General features: G+C 39.5%; 1 protein-coding gene across 12 annotated transcripts in view; it reads right to left on the reverse strand.

The window, feature by feature from the left end:
- Window positions 1-218: 218 nt before the first annotated feature.
- PSME3IP1 (proteasome activator subunit 3 interacting protein 1) overlaps window positions 219-23,819 on the reverse strand; it is a 41,105-nt gene continuing 17,504 nt past the window's right edge. For 11 of the 12 annotated variants that reach the window (XM_086350794.1, XM_086350795.1, XM_086350792.1 and 8 more), the window contains 3 exons: window positions 22,039-22,168; window positions 14,102-14,166; window positions 219-998 (listed from right to left, as the gene is read on the reverse strand). In XM_086350794.1, coding sequence (XP_086206920.1) covers window positions 781-998; window positions 14,102-14,166; window positions 22,039-22,168 — 413 coding nt within the window. In that variant the 3' untranslated portion in view covers window positions 219-780. The remainder of the gene's footprint in view (window positions 999-14,101; window positions 14,167-22,038; window positions 22,169-23,819) is intronic. The other variant, XM_086350798.1, reaches the window with a different exon arrangement.

Raw genomic sequence — 23,819 nt, forward strand, 5'->3', positions numbered from 1 at the left:
TTCCACTGACTTGCAATACTAGAATCAGGAGCTGCCAGAAATAAGTAATCTTGTCCACACACTATCAGTACTTCTGATTTCTGGCTACAACAAAATAAGGCCTGCGTTTGTTTCTCTAAGATTTAGAATCTGAAGTGGGATTAGATGGAGGGAGAAGGAATAGCCAAGGGTAAGAAAAAACTTATTAATGAACAATAAGTGTTAAGTGACACCCCCTGTGGACGTAGTTTAGAATCTTTACTTAGTCACACAACATCAAGAATCGGCCAGTTCCAGGGCCTTGCGCGCTGTTCCATTACTAGGGCTCTCCTCGCCCCACCCCCGCCTGCCACACATTCCACAATGCAATATAATCACTTAGAATAGAATGTTTAAATGGTATCTATTCAATAAACTGTCCCTGCTTCTTAATGATGTTGGAAAAAGAAAAAAAAAAGAAAAAAGAAAAAACAAGAAGGCACCAGAATCCAAACTCTTTGCAAGCTGCATGGTACCTATCTTCCCAGGGTGTTTTTGGTGAAACTTCAGCTGGGCCGCAATCTGCATCAGTGCGGACAGAGGTTGCGGGACTGGCTTGGGCATCTGTGTTGGAGTAGAAAGAGAAACCAAACACAAGTCTGGCCACAGGTGGATTCTGGCACATTTTAGATGCAGTTTAAAATGTCATGGTGTGCATAAGGAGCAGGCAAAGGAGTTTTCTGTGGGAAGTAATGCCTGTAGGCAGAATGAACTGTCCAGTCTACTCTTGGGGAGGAGCACCCTTTGGTGAGAATAGAGGAGCTAGGGGGCCTCGAGGAAGGTGTTGGTTCGGAAGATGGAGGAGACGATCTTGCCCGTGGCGTTGATGGTGCCTTCGCTGTCTGAGCTGGACTCAGAGTCGCTGCTCCCGGAGTAGGCGCCCAGGCCCGGGAGGATGCCAATACAGACAGCTGCGGATGGACAGTGGATGGAGGGACTGCTCAGGGAGGTGCTTCCCAGAGACATGCAGGACGAGGCTTCTGCAAAAAAGCAGGTGGGATTGTTACTTCAGCACCCTTTTCCAAAGTTGATGGCCTGCTTTCCATGTGTTGAGGGCTTCACGTTTGGAAGCCTCAAAACAACACTATGCAGTCAACACTATCATCACACTCATCTCCTTTGAATTCTCGTTTGCAATTGAGAAAACTAAAGCCACAGCAGCGAACATTTTAAGACCACATAGGATGTCACCAAGTAGTTGAGGCTCTTCTCGCCCAAGGAAACCCACTGTCATGGCCTCACTTCCATGACAGAAAGCCTCAACCTAGAAAACACAGAACTTGAAGGTTAGAGGAAAAGTTAAGGACTCTCCTCCACCCCTTCTTCTTCCCTGTTTCAGCCTCATTTAATCACTGAAACAACCTGGTATGTAAGGATCCCCCATTTTGCTGATGAGGGAGGTCCAAAGACCCACCTAAAGTTAAATGCCACTTAGAGTAGAAAACATTATACTAAGCCTGAATCAAAAGATGATGTTCTAAAACGTTCCCAGAGCTCACTACACAGTACGGCTGGAGTTCCACTCATTGTCTCCGGCTGACAAGCATACTACCTTCTAGGGTTTTGCCTTAACAAGCCCCCGATGCTACTGCTGCTACTAAGTCACTTCAGCCGTGTCCGACTCTGCGCGACCCCACAGACGGCAGCCCACCAGGCTCCCCCGTCCCTGGGATTCTCCAGGCAAGAACACTGGAGTGGGCTGCCATTTCCTTCTCCAATGCAGGAAAGTGAAAAGTGAAAGTGAAGTCGCTCAGTCATGTCTGACTCCTAGCGACGCAACAAGCCCCTAACACCTCTGAAATGAGGAGTAAGTAAAAAGATACCACTGAGAAGCAGACACAGATCTCAACCAGCCAGTACACACAGTTCATTTGCTCATTCAGGAATTACCAATAAGGAAAAAGGAAGCTGCTACAGATAAGCAATGTGAAAACATGGAGATGCAGAAAAGTGACATGAGAGTTGACAATGACTGCAGAAGAGGTGGTAACAAGGTTACAAAAAAACAGGCAAATATTTACAATTAGTATCACAAAAGCTAACTTCTTTATGATATAAAAAATTATTCCAAAACCAACAACCAATCAACAACCACATAGAAAAGCAGACAGAAGACACAAACAGTTCACCAAAAAAGAAACAAATGACTTTAAAGCATAGACAATATGTAAGGAGGGGCATTTATATATGTTTTATATATGTTGCTGAGGGAATGTAGGCATTTATATATAATGTTGCTGAGGGAATGTAGGACAATGTGGCCATGTTCTTCACACTTAAATGATATTCATGCAACACTGCTGATAACAGAAACCAAAAGGTGCATTAATAGAGGACCAATGAAAGGGACTAGTATCCAGCCATTAAGAAGAGTAGAGCATCTCTGTGTGTACTGGTATTCAATGATCTGTAAGATAAAACAACTTTTCATTCCACACTCTTTTGTCCCTTTTCAATTTGTTATTATGTGCATAGGACTACCTAATTCATACAATTTTTAAGAAAGCCAAATGCAAAAATTTAAAGAGTATCCTAGGGTACTTAATTAGGAAGGACAGCCCCTCTAGCTCCATAACTCCTGTATTATAGCCAGGAAGGCTATAGAAGACTGACAGTCCTAATGACTCTCTTCTCCTTATCCACATTCTCTTAGACTGTAAGTCTCCGGAAGGTAAGGGCTCTTTTCTCTATCCCACCCCCTGGGCACAGAGCAGGACAACATTCAGAATGTGTGAGAACGCAGGAAAATGCATTACAGAGTTTCACTACAAATGGCTAGATTTTGGAGGTGGGAGTGAAGAGAATGTGAAAATTTAGGACAGAATATCAAACTGTATTTCATTTATTACCTGAACATTCATTGTATTACTATGCTCAGACATACAATGACACTTTCAGCATTTTGAGGAACGTTTAAAAAAAAAAAAAAAAAAAAAAACCCTGATGTCATAAGGGCATGAATCAGCTACTTAGAAAAGGAATTTGTGTGGAGCTATTCAGTGAGATGTATCATTTTATTAAGTATTTCAAGGATGAATTGAATTTTCAGGTCTATCTTAGAAAAGAAGGGTCAAGTTCACAGCACCTGTGGAGGACTAGAGCTGACCTAAAGGAAAGATGGAAGCCAGCCACAGAAATGTAACCAAAGGAATCGGGACCATGATAGCATTAGCAAAGTTTAAGTGAAAGAACCATATCTCCCAATTATCTAGGAAGTTTCAAGAAAGAAAAGAGATGGCAGCTCTAACAAATTTCATTCCAAAAGCAGTTAAATGCCCACAGAGAACAAGATGGTGCCCTCTGATCTCACCCATTTGGTGAAGTTTCCTGCCAACTTCTGTATTTGCAAGACCACATTATCATACTAAACTGACGCTGAAAATTACTAATGGAGAACATTCTTGGGATTCAGACAGATGCGTGACATGAGAGTAGATGGGACCAACTTGCACATTCACTGGATCTGCTCAGAGCTTAAGCCAGTGCTTCCAGTGGGGAAGCCTGAATCTCCATAAGGACAACAGAGCTATCTTCTGGGGGACTCAAGGGACAAATCTTTCTATTGGCCAAGGTCAAGACTCTAAAGCTTCAGGCGACAGTCTTCTCACCGGGCCTTAGCTCCTACCAAGAGGATATTTCTTGTCCAGTTTCTAAAATAAGAATGAAAGGGTAGGAAGAAGGGCTTTAGAATAACAAAGAAAAGATGGCTCTTAAATACAATTTGTCTGCCTTTAGAGAGTTTAAAGAAGCCCACAAGTTTTCCTTTCCACTGACTGATGGAGATAGTTCCTATCAGTGTATAAGCACCAGATACAGGGCTCCCTGGTAACTAGTTGTAATACATTTAGATTTCTACTGACACTTTACACACAGTATATATACTTACCCTATTTAAGCAGCCACAATTTAGCAAGTTTCTTATATATTAAAAAGATCCCAATTAAAATGGAACCCTTACATCACTGATGGGAATATAAACTAGAACAACTTCTTAGTAGGGCAATTCGGCAATATTTATCTAAACTACAAATGTATATCTGACTCAATAATTCTACTTGTAAGTATTTAACATGACATATTGTGAATGTGAAAAATAATGCATGCACAGGATTATTTAATGAAACATCACACTAGAAAATAAAAACAATCTAAATGTTCATCAATAAAAAAACTAAATAAATACACTATGGTACAACCATACTATGGATTACACAGCCTTAAATAGGAATAAAGAAGCTCTTTATGCATAAGTATGCTATGACTCCCAAGGTAACTAAGCAACAGAGCATATGTTAATTAAGATAATGATGATGATAGGAAATGCAAAACAACATATGAAGTAATCTTACCAAAAAATCAAATTGAATTGATCAAGCTCTAGATCTAATTACCATTTTACACAAAACAAAGGGTATAAAGGAATACCATGGGGATGCAATTAGCAAAACTAGAGGGCAAAAAACTCTACAAGACAGAGACTCAGTTTCTTTGTAAGTAAAATATAAAGGAAACAAAAATAAAGAAAAAGGAAGAACCCACAGGTTAAATGAAACTTAAAAGACATACTATTCTACTGTTAAGATGCTGTAAGATGGCAATATTCCCAAACTGATCTACAGATTTTGAACAATCCCTATCAAAATCCCAGCTGCCTTTTTCATAGAAACTGAATCAGTTCAGTTCAGTTGCTCAGTCGTGTCCGACTCTTTGCTACCCCATGAATCGCAGCATGCCAGGCCTCCCTGTCTGTCACCAACTCCTGGAGTTCACCCAAACTCTTGTCCATCGAGTCAGTGATGCCATCCACCCATCTCATCCTCTCTCGTCCCCTTCTCCTCCTGCCCCCAATCCCTCCCAGCATCAGAGTCTTTTCCAATGACTCAACTCTTCGCATGAGGTAGCCAAAGTATTGGAGTTTCAGCTTCAGCATCAGTCCTTCCAATGAACACCCAGGACTGATTTCCTTTAGGATGGACTGGTTGGACCTCCTTGCAGTCCAAGGGACTCTCAAGAGTCTTCTCCAACACCACAGTTCAAAAGCATTAATTCTTCGGTGCTCAGCTTTCTTCACAGTCCAACTCTCACATCCATACATGACCACAGGAAAAACCATAGCTTTGACTAGACGGACCTTTGTTGGAAAAGTAATGTCTCTGCTTTTGAATATGCTAGCTAGGTTGGTCATAACTTTGCTTCCAAGGAGCAAGTGTCTTTTAATTTCATGGCTGCAGTCACCATCTGCAGTGATTTTGGAGCCCCAAAAAATAAAGTCTGACACTGTTTCCACTGTTTCCCCATCTATTTCCCATGAAGTGATGGGACCGGATGCCATGATCTTCGTTTTCTGAATGTTGAGCTTTAAGCCAACTTTTTCACTCTCCTCTTTCACTTTCATCAAGAGGCTTTTTAGTTCCTCTTCACTTTCTGCCATAAGGGTGGTGTCATCTGCATATCTGAGGTTATTGATATTTCTCCCGGCAATCTTGATTCCAGTTTGTGCTTCTTCCAGCCCAGAGTTTCTCATGATGTACTGTACATATAAGTTAAATAAGCAGGGTGACAATATACAGCCTTGACGTACTCCTTTTCCTATTTGGAACCAGTTTGTTGTTCCATGTCCAGTTCTAACTGTTGCTTCCTGACCTGCATACGGGTTTCTCAAGAAGCAGGTCAGATGGTCTGGTATTCTCATCTCTTTCAGAATTTTCCACAGTTTATTGTGATAGTTGATCCCAAAATTCAAACAGAAGTGTAAAGGACCTCAAGTAGCCAAAACGATCTTGAAAAAGAACAAAGGTGGAAGACTAACAATTTCCAGTTTCAAAACTTCCTACAAGACCAGAATGATCAAAGCTGTGTAGCTGGGGCTTCCCTGATGGTCCAGTGGTTAGGACTCTGGGCCCTCACAGCCGTGGAGCACAAACAAACAAACAAGTCAAAAGTGTGTGATGACAGCATAAGAACAGCTATACAAATCAATGGAAGAGAAAAGACAGTCCAGAAACAAACCCATACATGTTGTCCAACTGATTTTCAACAAGTGTCACAACAATTCAGTGGAGGAAAGAAGTCCTTTCAACAAACTTTTGAGTCAAAAAACTAACATAAAATGGGTCAAAGATCAAAATTTATGAGCTAAAACTATAAAACTCTTCAAAAAAATTTAAGTGTAAATCTTCATGACCATGAATTAGGCAATAGCTTCTTAGATATGACTCTTAAAAGTACAAGCAACCGAAGAAAAATAAATTGATGGCATCAAATTTAAAACTTTTGTGCTCCAAAGAACACTATCACGTGTTCTTTCTATACAACCCAGAGAGACAATATTTGTAAATCACCTCTCTGACAAATAGTCTAGCATTCAGAACATATAAAGAACTCTTATAACTCCGCAATAAAAAGAAAAATAACCCAATTCTAAAGTAGGCTCAGGATATGAGTATATATTTCTCCAAAGAAGATAAACCAAAGGTCATTAAGTACACAATGCCAACATCATTAGTCATTAGGGAAACTCCAATCAGAACTACAATAAAGGATCACTTCATACCCACAGGATACAGTAACAAGTCTTCTATTTTTTCTTCTTCTTTTTTTGTGTGCCACATGACATGTGAGATCTTAGTTCCCTGACCAGGGATGGAACCCATGCCCCCTGTGTAGAAATGCAAAGTCTTAACCACCAGACCACCAGAGAAGTTTCTGTAATGAGTGTTGATAAGGATGTGAAGAAACCGGACCCTCATATATACTGCCGGTGGTATATAAAAATGGTGCAGCGACTGTGGAAAACAGTTTGGCAGCTCCTGAAAAAGTTAAGCATAGATTTACTATATGACCCAGCCAATTCCACAACTAGGTATATTCCCAAGAGAACTGAAAATAGTTGTTTACACAACTTGGGCATGAATGTTCATAACAGCATGGGTCCTAAAAGCCCAAATGTGGAAACAACCCAAATGTTCATCCACTGATGAGTGGACAAAAATGAGATGTATCATACGATGGGATATTCAGCTGTAAAAAGCACTGATACATGCCACAGCGTGAACTATGAAAACATGTTAAGTGAAAAGAAGTCAGACACAAAAGGTCATAGGTTGCATGAATCCATTTACATAAAATTTTCCAGAAAAGGCAAATCCAGAGAGACAGAAAGTAGACTGATGATTGCTAGGGCTGGGGAGAGGGAAGAACGGTGAATAACTGCTAATGGGCATGGGTGGGGCTTCATTTCTGGCATGACAAAAATGTTCTGGGATTAGACAGTGGTGATAAATGCACATTATTAAAAACCACTAAACTATCTCCTTTAAAAGGGTGAATTTTATGGTATGTGAATTATATCTGGATCATTTTTTTAAGCCATGTAAACCAAATACAATGTCTAATCCTTCCTTGGATACTGATTTTTAAAAAACCAATTATCAGACCAGAATTCAAATGGCAGAGTAGCAGGACATGGAACTCACCTCTTCCCACAAATGTATCAAGAATACATCTATAAATGGAACAATCTCACTGAACACTGACAGAAAATCTCAAACACCTGAAAGGACAAGACAGATTTCCAGGTAAACCAGTTAGTACAAAAGGAAAACGAAAAGAAGCAGAACAGGTCCTGAACCCCGGGGAGGGAGCTGAAGGAGAACAGAAGTTCCGGCACCCTGGGAAGTCCCCTCACCGGCAAGGAGGTCACCTGAGACGAAAAAGAGGCTCAGAGGAAAGCGCAACAACCAGTTAGTGGCAGGCAGGAGATAGACTTACAGAGATGGTCTGTGCCACCATCCTGTATGCTACAGCCTAAGACACATGTCTGCTGGTAGGGATGGGAGCTAGGTGTTGGAATGCAGGCTTCAGAGGACAGACCCAGGGAGAGGACTGCTGTTGATTGTGCAGAGACAGCTTGAAGGGGGTAAAGTGTAGGGCACAAAAACCAGGAGTGTAACCGGAAGAATCCTAGGCCACCAGAGAAGCTAAGCACCACTGTTAATCAGCATGCGAAAGAGAGGGGTGGGGTTGCCACTGCAGCCTCTTTCCCCACTTGCCAGCTCCTGCTTCTTCTCACTCCAGGAGAGGCCCCGCCCAGGCAGGCTCCAGCACTCTGGCCACTGCCTCAGCAGTCCTGGGAGTAGACGCTAGTGGGCTGCCCAACAGAGGTGGGGCTGAAATCACAGCTGAGCCCCCAGGGATCATGGGACTTAGAAAGCAGAGCTGAAATCTTTCCCCACAACTGCACAAACCACAGATTTACACCTATATGGCTGGTTTTGTGAATTCAGTGTCTGTGGAACATCTGAATGGACAACTGCTGCTCCTGAGACCAGGGAGGGCTAGGGTCTGAGCTGCCTCCACAGCTCCCACAGAGGGTCCAGATGTGCAACTACGGCAGTCCTGGGACCTGACTTCAGTGGATCTGCATTGGTGGCTTTGTGAAAACAAAGCCTGAGAGGCGCCAGGGCCGACTGCCAGAATACCCATAGTTGAGGTGGGGCAGAGGGTGGTGCCAATGACAGTATACTTTGTGAGCCCACACAACAGGTGAAAAGTGACACAGCAGAGCACACACACAGGTGATCAGCTCTAACAGAAAATACTCAGTGACTCCTCCCCGAGTGGGAATACTCTAATTCCACGTACCTCACACCACAGATCAGAAATGCAGCTCAGGGGGCTTTCCCTGATCCGCCTTGCAATACCAAGGACATGGGTTCGATCTCTGGTTTGGGAAGATCCCACATATAACAGGGCAACTAAGCCCACGTGCCATATCTACTGAGCCCGCGAGCTGCAACAACTGTGCTCACATGTCTTAGAGCTGGTGCTCCACAACAAGAGAAGCCATGCAATGAGCAGCCCGTGTACCACAACTAGAGAGCAGCCTCATCTCGCCACAATTAGAGAAAGCCCATTCATAGCAACAAAGACCCGACACAGCCAAAAATAAGATAAATAAATAGATTTTTAAAAAGAAATGCAGCTCAGAAATAGAGCTGGGGGCTTCTACTCCAGCACCTAGGGAGCAGATCCTGCCCCAGACAGGGCAATGACAACCAGAGAGCAAAAGGGAGGCCACGCTCAACATCCAGTGCAGGCTCCAATCACCACAATATCAATCACACCTCCTCTCAGGGGGACAACGCCAGCATGAACTACGGAAAGAGGTGGCAGGCATCCAATACTAAAAACAGCCCTCACATCAAAAAAAAGTAAACCCACGCAGGCTACAAAGGGTCGTTCCCGTATAAAAATAGGCCTCCAAGACTACAGTAGGTAATTGCTTCTCCTAAACTCACAGAGCAAGAGAAATGTAAGTAAAATGAGGAAGGAGAGGAATCACTCCCAATTAAAGATCAAGAGAATTCCCCTTAAAAGAGCAAACAATGAAACAGACCTCTTCAGTCTGATAGACACCAAGTTCAAAAAGGAGATAATGAAAATACTGAAGGAATTAAGAATATCAACAGAAATATAGATTACTATAAAAAGGAATTAGAAATGACAAGGAGGAGCCAAGAAAAATTAGAGAATTCATTTGACGAGATAAAAGCTGAACTAAAAGCTATGAAAAGCAGAATGAATAATGCAGAAAAATGAATGTGATCTAGAAGAAAAAATAATGGAAATCACTCAATTAGAACTGCAAATTAAAAAAAAAAAGATATCCAGATACAGGAAGCACAGAGGGTCCCAAACAACATAAACCCTAACAGACCTACATCAAGACATATTATAATAAAAATAGCATAAGCTGAAGATAAAAAGAGGATTCTAAAGGCAGCAAAAGAAAAATAAAATTAATTACAAGGGAACACCTATAAGGCTATCAGCTAACTTCTCTACAGAAACAATGCAGGCCAGAAGGGAATGGCAAGATATATTTGAACTCCTGAAAAGGAAATATCTGCAACCTAGGATATTCAACCCAGCAAGATTATCATTCAGAACAGAGGGAGAGAGGGAGAATTTCTCAGATAAGCAAAATGTAAAAGAATACAGCAATACTAAACCTATCTTAAAAAAAGAAATGTTGAAAGGTCAGCTCTAAATAGAAAAGTACTAAGAATCTATAGAGAGGAGAAAATCACAATAGGAAATAAATCACTTAAGACATTACACAGATTTTAAAAAATTTAAAACTTTCTCTGAAAGCAATGATAACCACAATAAACAGCAAAAGGATGACCATGAAGATGCAAAAGAGGACATCAAAATCATAAAATGTGGGAGAGTAAAGCAAGAAAACATGGATTTTTTTTTTTCTATAATGTGTTTGAGCCTACATGACCACCAGTCTAAAGCAAGTAGATAAAGGAAGGGGTTAACATACTTGAAAAACAGGGCAACCACAAATCAAAAACCTACAACAGATCCACAAAATCCAAAAAGAAGAGAACATAAGCTTAACGGACAAAAGAAAAAACAAAAAAGAGGAAGAAGAAATAAAATCAACAGGCAAACAAAGTTTAAAATGGCAATGAATACATATCTATCAATAATTAAATGTCAGTGTATAAGTGCTCTATCAAAAGACACAGAGTGGCAGACTGGATTAAAAAAAACAAAAGCCTACAACATGCTGCCTACAAGAGACCCACTTTAGGGCAAAGGACACCCACAGATTAAAAGTGAAGAAATGGAAAGTTATTTCATGAAAATGGGCATTACAAGAAAGCAAGGGTAGCAATACTTGTATCAGACAAAACAGACCTTAAAACAAAGGCTATAAACAAAGATAAAGAAGGACACTATATAATGATAAATGGATCAATATAAGGAGAGGATATTACTCTTGTCAACATGTATGCACCCAATATAAGAGCACCCAAATACATAAATAACATAAAAAGGGAGAAATTGATAGGAATACAGTAATAGTAGGAGACTTTAACACCCCTCTCAACATCAATGGACACATCTTTGAGACAGAAAAGGCAACAGAGATCCTAAATGATACAACAGAACATTTACACTTAATTGATATCTTCAGGACATTACATCCCCCCAAAGCAGAATACACATTCTTTTCAAGTCCACGTATAACATTCTCTAGGATTAAACACAAAAAAGCTTAAACAAATTTAAGAATATAGAAATTACTTCAAGCATCTTTTTTGACCACTACTGCTACTGCTAAGTCACTTCAGTCGTGTCCGACTCTGTGCGACCCCATAGATGACAGCCCACCAGGCTCCCCCGTCCCTAGGATTCTCCAGGCAAGAACACTGGAGTGGGGTGCCATTGCCTTCTCCATTTTTGACCACAAGGGTATATAAAACTAAAAACCAACCACAGAAAAAGAAACAAGAAAAAAAATTACAGGAAGGCTAAATAACATGACTAAAAAACCAATGGATCAACAAAGAAATCAAGGAAGAAATTCAAGAAATATCTTGAGGCAAATGAGAATGAAAACACAACCACACAAAATCCATGGGATGCAGCAAAAGCAGTTCTTAGAAAGTTCATAGCAATATAGGCCTTCAAGACAAGATAAATCAAACAGCCTAACCCATCACCTAAAAGAATGAGACAGAGAACAAACAAAACTTAAGTCAGGAAAAGGAAGAAGATAATAAAGATCAGAGAGGGAATAAATAAAAGAGATTTAAAAATAGGAAAAAAAAAAAATCAATAAAACCAAGAGCTGGTTCTTTGAAAGGATAAACAAAATTGACAAGCCTGTGGGCAGGCTCAACAAGACGAAAAGAGAGAAGACCCAAATAAACAATTAAGAAATAAAAGAGGAGAAATCACAATAGATACCACAAAAATACAAAAAACCGTAAGAGAATACTATGAACAATTATATGCCAACAAATTTGACAACCTCAAAGAAATGGACAACTTTCTAGAAACATACAGTCCACCAAAACTGAACCAAGAAGAAACAGATAACTTGAACAGACCAATCACTAGAAATGAAACCGAATCTGTAATAATAAAAACAAACAAAAGTCCAGAACCATATGACTTCACTGGGAAATTCTACAAACATACAAAGAAAAACTTACACCTATCCTTCTCAAACTCTTCCAAAAGACTGAGGAGGAAGGAACACTACCAAAGACATCTATGAAGCCATCATCCTGATACCAAAACCAGACAAAGACACTACCAAGAAAGTTACAGGCCAATAACTTTGATGAATATAGACACAAAAATTCTCAAACTAGCAAACAGAATCCAAAAACACATAGAAAAGGTCATACACCATGACTCAAGTTGAATTCATTCCAGGGTCATGACAATGGTTCAGTGTACTGATATCAGCATGATACACCACACCAACAAAAAAAAAAGGACAAAACCAACATGACCATCTCAATAGATGCAGAAAAAGTATTTGATAAAAATCAACCTCCATTCATGATGATGAATCCTTGCAAAAGTGAGTATAGAAAGAACATATCTCAACATAATAAAATGCTTTTATGACAAACCCACAGCCAATATAATATTCAATGGTAAATGCTGAAAACCTTTCTGCTAAAAATCTGGAACAAGACAAGGATACCCACTCTCACCACTTCTCTTCAACACAGTATTGAAAGTCTTAGCCACAGCAAATGGGAAACTAAGATCCCACAAGTCATGTGGTATAGCCAAAATAAAGAATAAGAAAATAAAACTTTCTTTAAAAAAAAAAGAAAATTGGACATGTTAAAAATTGAGGGTACATGATGGGGTTCATCATACTATTATCTCAATATCTACATATGTTTTAAGTTAGCTATAATAAAACTTTTTTTTTTTAAAAAAGAGCGTATTTGTAATTGCCTATATGTGAAAGTTGGACTGTGAAGAAAGCTGAGCGCCGAAGAATTGATGCTTTTGAACTGTGGTGTTGGAGAAGACTCTTGAGAGTCCCTTGGACTGCAAGGAGATCCAATCAGTCCATTCTAAAGGAGATCAGTCCTGGGTGTTCTTTGGAAGGAATGATGCTAAAGCTGAAACTCCAGTACTTTGGCTACCTCATGCGAAGAGTTGACTCATTGGAAAAGACTCTGATGCTGGGATGGATTGGGGGCAGGAGAAGGGGACGACAGAGGATGAGATGGCTGGATGGCATCACTGACTCGATGGACATGAGTCTGAGTGAACTCCGGGAGTTGGTGATGGACAGGGAGTCCTGGCGTGCTGTGATTCATGGGGTTGCAAAGAGTTGGACACGACTGAGCGACTGAACTGAACTGATACACACATAGAATAATCTGGATATACACATATATCCAGATAAACATGTAAAAAAATGTATTTCCCTCTGGGAAGGAGAATTGGATGGAAGAGTACATACAGGGAGAAGGAAAGTTCTTCACTGAAGATCCTTTTCACAAGTAACTTCTAGAGCAAAAAGGTATCAGCAACAGCCCACCGTTATTGGACTTCAGTGGATACGTATTTTAAAATATCCATTAAATTTTTAAAGAAAAAACATATTTTAAAATATCTTTTTTTAAAAGAGAAATAAATGTAAGCCCTGTTTCAATGATGGCACTTTGAGTTCAGCTCAGAGTCTCAATTCCACAGGAAGTCAGAAGAACTGAAAACACTCTTGAATTTCTTATCCCTGATTCAGTCCTGAGTAACTCACTCTCACTTATAACTTGGTGCCACTTAATACAGTACCAGATTTGATCACATGAAAGAAACCACCAAAGAAAGTGTACTCTTTGGAAACTATTTAGCTTCTTGGTCCAATCCAATCCACCCAACAGAAGGAGCCAGGCATTCTACCTCTCACTGGTAGCCAGCCAGGTGAAATGAAGAAACTTGACATTTAAGGGAGAAAGAAAAACTCTTTGTGAGTAGAGGTTGGTATCACCAGGGCTTTGGCTTTGTTAGCACTCCTGAGAGAACGTAACTGTCATTTATCAGTTCCATGGTTTCTAACATATTACTTTGTTGGGCAGCTGATATAATCCTAGGTTTAAACCCTGCATGGTTTAAAATGGCTTGCTAAGTTTAGGTAGGTTTGCTCGGGGATACACGTGTTCCTCCACAGATACAATGCATTCCAGCCTTTTACCATGGTTCATGTGTATGATGGGTAAAGAATGATATGAAAGCTGCCACCCACCTTGATTCTTGTCATCTGGGTCAGGGTCAGATTTCAGTCTTTTCACACTGTTTCCACTCTCTGAACTGTAACAAACAAACAAAAAAATATGTGATTTGAGCTAGGTCAAATCTTAGGGAATCAGGAGCTCCAAAAACCATTTTATATGGGTTTTAGGTAGCCTCAGGAGCTGAGATGATCTGAAAGTCTTCATTTCAGCTTCTTAATCTCCTTCCAATTATACTATTTTTTAAATCTATTTTTTAATTCAAGGATAATTGCTTTAGAGAACAATTAAATTATTGTTATAAAGAATTTAAACCTCTGACCAATTCAAGGGGTGAAGTAACATCCTCAAGTATCACTTAAATATCAGATTCTTTATTGTCATCATTCATCTTGGTTAGAACCACAGATCGATTTCAAGAATATCTAGACATGCTTATAAATGACAAAAATGTAGTTATTAAAGACTAAATTTAGTGACACGCTAGAGAGTCTGAATGTCACCCAAAATACCTTCACTAAAAGATTATCTAAAGAATGTACTTCTCTCACCACGCAGCTCAGAAAATGCACAACGTTCTCCAAGTCCGCCATTACTACTACTATGTGTAATGTTTGTAAATTTGTACCTATTAAACAAGTTAGGACAGTGAGAAAAAAAAGAATGCAATTCAAAGAGGAAGAAAACGGTCCTAAAAGGAAGGCCTTAATCCCAAAAGGAAGAGATGGCGAACAAAGAAACTGGCCAATACAAATCTAGACAAACATTGTCTATATAAAAAACAACATCTAATTTGTGGTATTAAACATGACCATACTAAAGTCCTGGACAGCGCGTAAGGAAGGAAGAAGGTTATTGTGGCTAAAAGTTCTAGGATCTATGGATAATTCTGCAGGCAAGTAAGCTATTTACTTTATGGTTTTGCTAAGTATTCCTGGTAAATTGCCAACTTAAGGCACAAAAGAACAGAAACAGAATACATAAATCCAAACTAATAGAAAAAAAGAGAATTAAAAATTTTACAATTATCATCAAAATTTTAATAAAAAGAATATAAGGAAAAGAGTTTTCAAGTAAAAAGACAAATAACATTAGATAGTAGAAACTGCAGAGTTCCTTGGTGGTCTAGTGGTTAGGATTCCAGGCTTTCACTGCCATTGTCCACATTCAATCCCTGGTCTGGGAACTGAGATCCTGCAAGTCACGTGGGATGATCAAAAAATTAATTTTAGAAAAGATAGTAGAAACTATACAAAAAAATCCTAGTAAGTCCAAGCCTACCTTTAAAGAGAGTTTAACAGATGATTTCAAGTCAGCTATTTATGATTAACTAAAAACTTAACAGAAGCATAACAAACAACTTAGAAGATTTACAGTAAAGGAATGGAAAGAGTCAGCGTAGCTAATACTAACCCAAAGAAGGCTGGAGCACCTATATTAAGAAAACAGACTTTAAAAACGAAAGTATTACAAGGGATAAGGAGGTTAGTTTATAATGAAACAAAGTTTAAATCACTACAAAGAAATAACAATCCCAAACATCTATGCTTCTAATTAAAGAGCTTAAAACTATATTCAATAGACTCTGAAGAAAAATCAAGAAATCATTACAATAATGGGAGATTTCAAAATACTCCCCTCAAGTACTAATAAAACAAGCAGACAAATACCTAAAGACACAGAAGATTTGAACAATACAATCCACAAGTTTGTTTTGTTGTACCTACATACAATCCAGAACAATCACATAACACAAATTCTCCTTAACTTGGAACATACACAAAAATTAATCTCAGGAAAAGGTCACAAAGCAAATCTAATTTCAAAAGAATTAGTACATACAAACCACAATGCGATTAAGGCAGAAATTTGCTGGATGGCATCACCGACTCAATGGACAAGACTTTGGGTGAACTCAGGGAGTTGGTGATGGACAGGGAGGCCTGGAGTGCTGTGATTCATGGGGTCGCAAAGAGTCGGACACAACTGAGCGACTGAACTGAACTGAAAGACTCATTGAAAGACTGAGGGCAGGAGGAGAAGGGGACGACAGAGGATGAGATGGTTGGATGGCATCAACTCAATGGACATGGGTTTGGGTGGATTCCGGGAGTTGGTGATGGACAGGGAGGCTTGGTGTGTTGCGATTCATGGGGTCACAAAGAGTAGGACACAACTGAGTGACTGAACTGAACTACCTCAGTATGTCTGGAAATTTTTTAAAATGTCTAAGTCATGAGTCAAGAAAGAAATCAAAATGGATATTTAAAAATACTTACTTGGAAACAGAAAATTGCATACAATGAAAGGTGAGGAAAAACTATAGTTTTCAATTCAGTTGCTCAGTCGTGTCCGACTCTTAAAGCGACCCCATAAATTGCAGCACGCCAGGCCTCCCTATTCATCACCAACTCCCGGAGTTCACTCAAACTCACGTCCATCGAGTCGGTGATGCCATCCAGCCATCTCATCCTCTGTCGTCCCCTTCTCCTCCTGCCCCCAATCCCTCCCAGCATCAGAGTCTTTTCCAATGAGTCAACTCTGCATGAGGTGGCCAAAGTACTGGAGTTTCAGCTTTAGCATCATTCCTTCCAAAGAAATCCCAGGGCTGATCTCCTTTAGAATGGACTGGTTGGATCTTAGATGCCTATAACTGAAAAGAGCTGAAAATTAATTAGTTTGGTATCTGACAGTTGTTTGTAACAGAAATAATAAAAGTATAAGCTTGAGAAAGTAAAGAATATTTCAAAGAAGGAATGCAGAAGACATTAAAGAGCAAAAATAATAAAAACTAAATCCAAAAGGCCTTTGAAAAGGCTAATAAAACAGACTACCTTCTCAAGAAAATAGTCAAAATAAGAATAAAAGTACAACTCATCAATATTTGGGGTGAAAAGGGGACAAGAGCAGTTAGATAAATAAAGAATACTGACAATTTAGCTAATGCATTCGAAAAAAGACAAAACGAACAAATTCCCAGAAAATACAACTAAAAAAACTGATCAAAAAGATTTGGAGAAAGGTAGATAGTCCTATAGTAACAAAATAAAGAGGGGCCCAAAGTGATTTTATTGAGTTCTACAAAACCTTCACAAAAGAACACTACTATCTTATACAAAGTGCTCTAGAAAAGAGAAAAAGAAAGAACACTCCCTAAATCATTCTGTGAAGTTAGATTTAATTTTCACATCAAAATCAGATAAAGTGGGGGAAAAAGTACAGGCCAGTCTCAATCATGATGAAAACTGCAACAACCTATACAAAACATTAGCAAGCCAAATCCAGCAAAGTTTAAAAAAAAGAGAAAAAAATATATCACTGCAAGTTGGGTTTATCACCAGGAATGCAACATCAGAAAAATCTTTATTTTTTTCACTGTAACAGTAAAAAAGAAAATTTTATTTTATCAATTCAAAAGCAGGAAAAAACTGACAAGATTTAATAATTCATGGCTACAAAAAAAAAAAAAAACAAAAAAAACCCTCTTAAACTAGGAACAGAACTATAAATACCATCCTTAGCAGTGAAAAGTTATAAGCATTCGGTTTAAAATTAGACATAAAACAAGGATGTGCACAGTAATTGTTCTAGTATTTTGCTGGTGGTCCCAACCAGCTCAATAAGAAAAAGGAATTAAAAGGTATAAGGAAAAAACTCATCATTTAGTGACCTTCTACATAGAAATTTCAGAGAATTCACCAATAAATTATTACAGTTGATAAGAATTATCAGTAAAGTTAATAAAAGTTGGGTGGCTGGATACAAATATACTAAAATCAAATGCATTTTTATTTACCAGCAACAAAAAAAGATAAAATACCTAGGAATAAATCTAATCAAAGACATGTACACAATCTTTGAAAAAAACAACAAAACTCTTAAGACTTTACTGAATGACTTTAACTAAAGGAAACAAACAAATGTAGATATAAACCATGAATAAAGGCTCAAAAACATAAAGATCTGATTTCTCCATAAATTTATCAAGCAATTTAATAGCATTCAATAAAAATCCCAATAGGGGCTGTTAAAGAACTTAAAACTACATCTAAAATTTATATAGAAGAATGAAGTGGCCAAAAATAAACAAGACATCCCTGAGAAGAATGTACCTTCTATCAAAAAAATAAGTTCTGAGGATATAATGTACATTACGATGACTATAGTTAGTGATACAGTATTGTATATTTGAAAGCTGCTAAGAGTAGATCTTAGAGTTTCTCATCACAAGAAAAAAGTGTGTAACTATGTATGGTTGTGTAACTATGTCAACTAGACTTATCGTGGCCATCATTTCACTATATATACATATATATTATCAAATCATTATGTTGCATATTTGAAACTGTTATACATCAATTATAGATCAGTTTTTTAAAACCGACCATCTTAAAATTAAATATATTTGACCACTTTAAAATTAAAAAGATAAGCTATAAACTATAGGAAAAAAATGTTAAAAAAAAAAAAGCCTGTTAATTAGTAAGAAAATTACAAATAACTCAGTAAAAAAAAAAAAGAATATAAATGAATAGATCTTTTAGGACAATGGGACACATGAATGGCAAACCAACATATAAAATGTCAACTACATTTGTTAGCAGGGGAATGCAAATTAAGACCATAAGGAGATACTATTTTATAAATCACTTTATTGCTGTATCTATGTTATCCCCTAGGGTAGCAACAAGCCACATGGAGTCATTTAACACTTAAAATGTGACTACTGTGGCTAGGAGACTGCATTTTAAATTTCTTTTAATTTTAATTAATTTAAATTTACAGAGCACTGGGACGACCCAGAGGGATGGTATGGGGAGGGAGGAGGGAGGAGGGTTCAGGATGGGGAACACATGTATACCTGTGGTGGATTCATTTTGATATTTGGCAAAACTAATACAATTATGTAAAGTTTAAAAATAAAATAAAATTAAAAAAAATAATAAATTTACATAGCCACAGGTAGTCAGGGGCTATCATACTGGACACATGACTCCAGAGAAACATGCACACACGTACAAAGTTTGTCCTTGGCCCATCGGCACCATGTGTCCTAGTTCAAACATTCACTCACAGGAGAATGAACAAAGTTTGATATCTCAAATAATGTACTATTATACAGCAATGAAAGTGAATGAATTACAGCTGCACACACATATACACAAAACTGTTTTAGTCACAGAAACAATTTGAGCAAAAAGCCGAATTCACAGAAGATGGTGTACTGACAATGAAATCATTTTTAATAAAGTTCGAAAACAAACAAGTTATTATATGGTTCATGGATACCTACATAGGAAACCTACTAAGTAAAGAAAGACAAAAGAATGATGAACTAGACTAAGGAAAGTGGTGTGAGGATGACAAGGCAGGGAGACAGAACGGGGAAGAGCACAGAGGCAGACTCGGTATCACTAATGTTCTAGGTCTTAAAATGAGTGATGGGTTCACAGGTTCTTGTTTTATTACTATGCTTGCTTTTCTGGTGGCTCAGTCAGTAAATTGTCTGCCTGCAATGCGGGAGACCTGGGTTCAATCCCTGGGTCGGGAAGATTCTCTGGAGAAGGAAATGGCAACCCACTCCAGTACTCTTGCCTGGACAATCCCATGGATGGAGGAGCCTGGTAGGCTATAACCCATGGGGTCGCAGAGAGTCAGACACAACTGAGTGACTTCTCTCTCTTCATACACACATCAGGCATCAGACTTTCACTGAGCATTAGAGTCATCCACGAACTTAAAGACTCCCAGACCTCACTCCATACTGAGCCAGAATCAGTGTGAGGCAATCCACAGGATTAACAAACTCCCAGGTGACTCTAATAAACCCAAAGCTGGGTAGATTAGGAACACCTGCCCCAGGAGACTCATTTATTACCTTGCTGCACAAAACAACAATAAAGGATTATCTAATAAAAGGTGGTATAGAAGGACTAGGAGGGGCTTCCCTGGTGGCTCAGATGGTAAAGACCTGAGTTTGACCCTGGGTTGGGAAGATCCCCTGGAGGAAGGCATGGAAACCCATGTCAGTATTCTTGCCTGGAAAATCCCCATGGACAGAGGAGCCTGGGGGGTACAGTCCATGGGGTCGCAAAGAGCCAGACACAGCTGAGTGACTAAGCACAGCACAGCACAAGGACTAGGAGAGATACTTACAACACCCATTCTGCTAGAAGCAAGACACTGGAGACACTGACTGACTACCTAGAGAGCCCCCTCTTGGTGCAGCCCAGTACAACTGACCCAAGTCCAAATCCCCAAAGATACTGGACCAGGCAAGCAAGTTTATATGAAAAGCTGAAAGGAACAATCCATGGCTTGGGTAACTGGCCCTTTTCAGGCCTCTGATATGCCTCCCCTTTGCTGCTATGCCACGATGACATTTTTACATGTAAACAATGTTGCGAGCAATGTTTCCAGGAAACTGTTCCAGCATTTAGTGTTTTCCAAACCACAAAACTCCATCAATGCACTTTCTTCAAAACATGTGGCTGGCTGCCAAAATACCATATTGATTTTCCTAACAGACTGCACTTCAGCTTAGTATCATTTTACTTATAGTAGAGTTGATCAAATTGAAATGACCAAATTTAATCACTTTGGTGCCATTTCAGGGTTTGAAAGAAGAGAAACAAACAACAGACAACTTACCAAAACCTCTAGGAAGTGCTGCCACCCCACATCAAACAAGCAGAGTCCCAGACAGGTGTGTAACCCTATCACAGCTGCCACCTTCTTACAGATCTCACAGCCTTTGACCCAGCTCTTCTCCCAGCCTGGGATGTTCTGCTCTCCTTGTCTGCCTGTTAAAGCCCTCATGCTGCTGCCTGCCAAGTCGCTTCAGTCATGTCTGACTCTGTGCGACCCCACAGACGGCAGCCCACCAGGCTCCCCCATCCCTGGGATTCTCTAGGCAAGAACACTGGAGTAGGCTGCCATTTCCTTCATAGTCCTACCTAATCAGTCTCCTTTCTAATGCCTTCCTTAACTTCCCCAACACAAGTCACATATACCCACTCCAAGCAGTTATTCCTCCTCCCTGCTCTCATTCAGTTCAGTTCAGTCGCTTCAGTCATGTCCGACTCTTTGTGACCCCATGAATCGCAGCATGCCAGGCCTCCCCGTCCATCACCAACTCCCAGAGTTCACTCGGACTCACGTCCATCGAGTCAGTGATGCCATCCACCCATCTCATCCTCTCTCGTCCCCTTCTCCTCCTGCCCTCAATCTTTCCCAGCATCAGGGTCTTTTCCAATGAGTCAACTCTTCGCATGAGGTGGCCAAAGTACTGGAGTTTCAGCTTCAGCATCATTCCTTCCAATGAACACCCAGGACTGATCTCCTTTAGAATGGACTGGTTGGACCTCCTTGCAATCCAAGGGCCTCTCAAGAGTCTTCTCCAATACCACAGTTCAAAAGCATCAATTCTTCGGCGCTCAGCTTTCTTCACAGTCCAACCCTCACATCCATACATGACCACTGGAAAAACCATAGCCTTGACTAGACGGACCTTTGTTGGAAAAGTAATGTCTCTGCTTTTTAATATGCTATCCTCCCTGCTCTCAATACACCCTATATAAATCCTTCCACAGAACTTGCTACCTTGTTTGCCTAGAAACACAGATGCTCAAATGTTGAATTCCACCTCTCCTGTTACTTTTTGACTTTGGACAAAGGTTCTCAACCTCTGAGATTCTCAGTCTCTGTACTTCATAGACGAATAAAATATCACCTGCACTGAAAGTACTTAAGTGTCCAATGAAGAGTGGTTATGTTGAACGAACAGAGACACAAAGGTCAAAGGCGTCAGAAAACACCAAATCTGACAGGGGAGCGAGGGAGGGTCATCACCAAGCCTTGTGCTTAGGTAACTCTGTGCTGACTACCATTACTCTGGCATTTGGGGGCACACAGGCAGAGGGAGATTAAAGTCGTGTAAATGAGGGCTGACCTCTTATGCTTCACAGCTCCTGCCAACAGCTTTGCCTGGGAGAACTTGTTCTTGGTTTCTATGGGTTTCACAGCTTTCTTCTCCACTTCCTTCTTGTTTTCTGAAGAAATTCCAACCTTGTTGAGATTACTGTGAGTTACAGGTTAAGGATCAAACTAAGCAAAAAGGAGAGCTATAGCAGGACAGGGATAAATCAAGACGTGGAAGGCACCTGTAACTCACAAGCACTTCAGCTCTGCCATGGAATGTTTGCCCTACTTATTTAAAAAACGCCCTCCCCAGACTTTTCTTTGAGTCCAGTGTTTAGGATTCTGTGTTTCCACTGCAGGGGGATAGATTCAATCCTTGGTTGGGGAACTAAGATTCCACATGCCAAGAAGCACTGCCAAAGGAAACAAAAACACCCCCCCGCCTTTATTCTGCCAGTCAAATCCAGCTGATTTAAAGAGAAATGAACATGACTAGGAGGAAGATGGTAAAGCAAGCCCAAAATAATACAGAGAAGCAAATTTTTTCCCTTTGATTCCCAAAGAAAATCCTGAGGATGACCAGAACACGTGCTATTACCAAAAACATGGCCAATATCATACTTGGGGAAAACAAAGATCCTGAAGAATCCAACAGAAAAAAGTGTAGCTTCCCTGACTGCAGAAAAATTACTTGCTTTTCCCCCTAAGAATAAAATAAAAATTTTGCAGAGTGTCCTATGACTAGTAGTATTCAGCTTTAGATATTATGAAGACTAACTCCTATTCTGCGGATGTAAGACAACATCAGAATCATCTTAAGGCTCATTTAAAAAACAGGGTCCCTCCCCTATCCCAAACCTACTTACTGAATGAGGACTTCCAGAGGCCCAGGAACCTGTATTAAACACTCTGAGGGTGATTTTAATGAGAAACTCCTGTGCATAGACAACACAAGGACTGAAAAACTGTTTAAAGGCATAAAACAACCAGTTCATTTGTTACATACTGTTTTCAAACTTGATTTCAATCTATGGCTCTCAAGGTTTGTCAATTTCTTTTGTTCTCTTCACCAACTCCCTCCTCTCCTTCCCTTTCATGCTCTCTCACAAGGTATTAGTCAATAAATAAGTACTGGAACATGGTGCAGTTCCTTACTTAAGATGCAGTGGTACCTTGCTGGAACAGCAGCGACATCTAGTGCTCAAGATATCCAAGACTATGTATTATCAGCCCAAAGGAGTGGAGGTGGGACTTTACGGTCTAAGCTATTCCTGTATGTTTGAACAATGGAAAAACTGGGTACCAGAAATTAGGAAATTTTAATTTCTAATTCTAGTGTCTAATTTTCAGACACTCAATTCTTGTGGGACCCAGTTATCTTAAACATTTGTAATATTCAACAGGGATTATACTTTATACTCAGCTTTATTCTGAGTTTCATCTATTTAATGTTTTTAAGGTAATCATGGAAACTGATATGTTAATACTAAATGTTCTTTTTTTTTAGAATAAAAATGAAATAGAAATTTCATCTTTCTAGTACAGAATACCAAAATCCATGAGCATGCTGTGATTTTTACCTACAACTCCACTATTAAGGATAGAAACTTTCAAGTACAACAGAAAAAATTTAACAAAATCACACATTTATAATACCAAGACAAAGACAAAAACCAACATTTAACTTTTATTCTTCTTAAGTGAAGAAAAGCTCTCAACTTCTTTTTTGGTGGGCAGGGAGGGAGGTGGTAATATTTTTGATCCACATCCAAAGCCCAAGTCCTTTTTCCCCCTTAAGATCCTCTCCCCCTA

This window comes from Bos grunniens, chromosome 18 (assembly GCF_055505025.1).
Source record: "Bos grunniens cultivar Pamir isolate PY7600 chromosome 18, Bosgru_T2T1.0, whole genome shotgun sequence".
NCBI classification, from domain to species: Eukaryota; Metazoa; Chordata; class Mammalia; order Artiodactyla; family Bovidae; genus Bos; species Bos grunniens.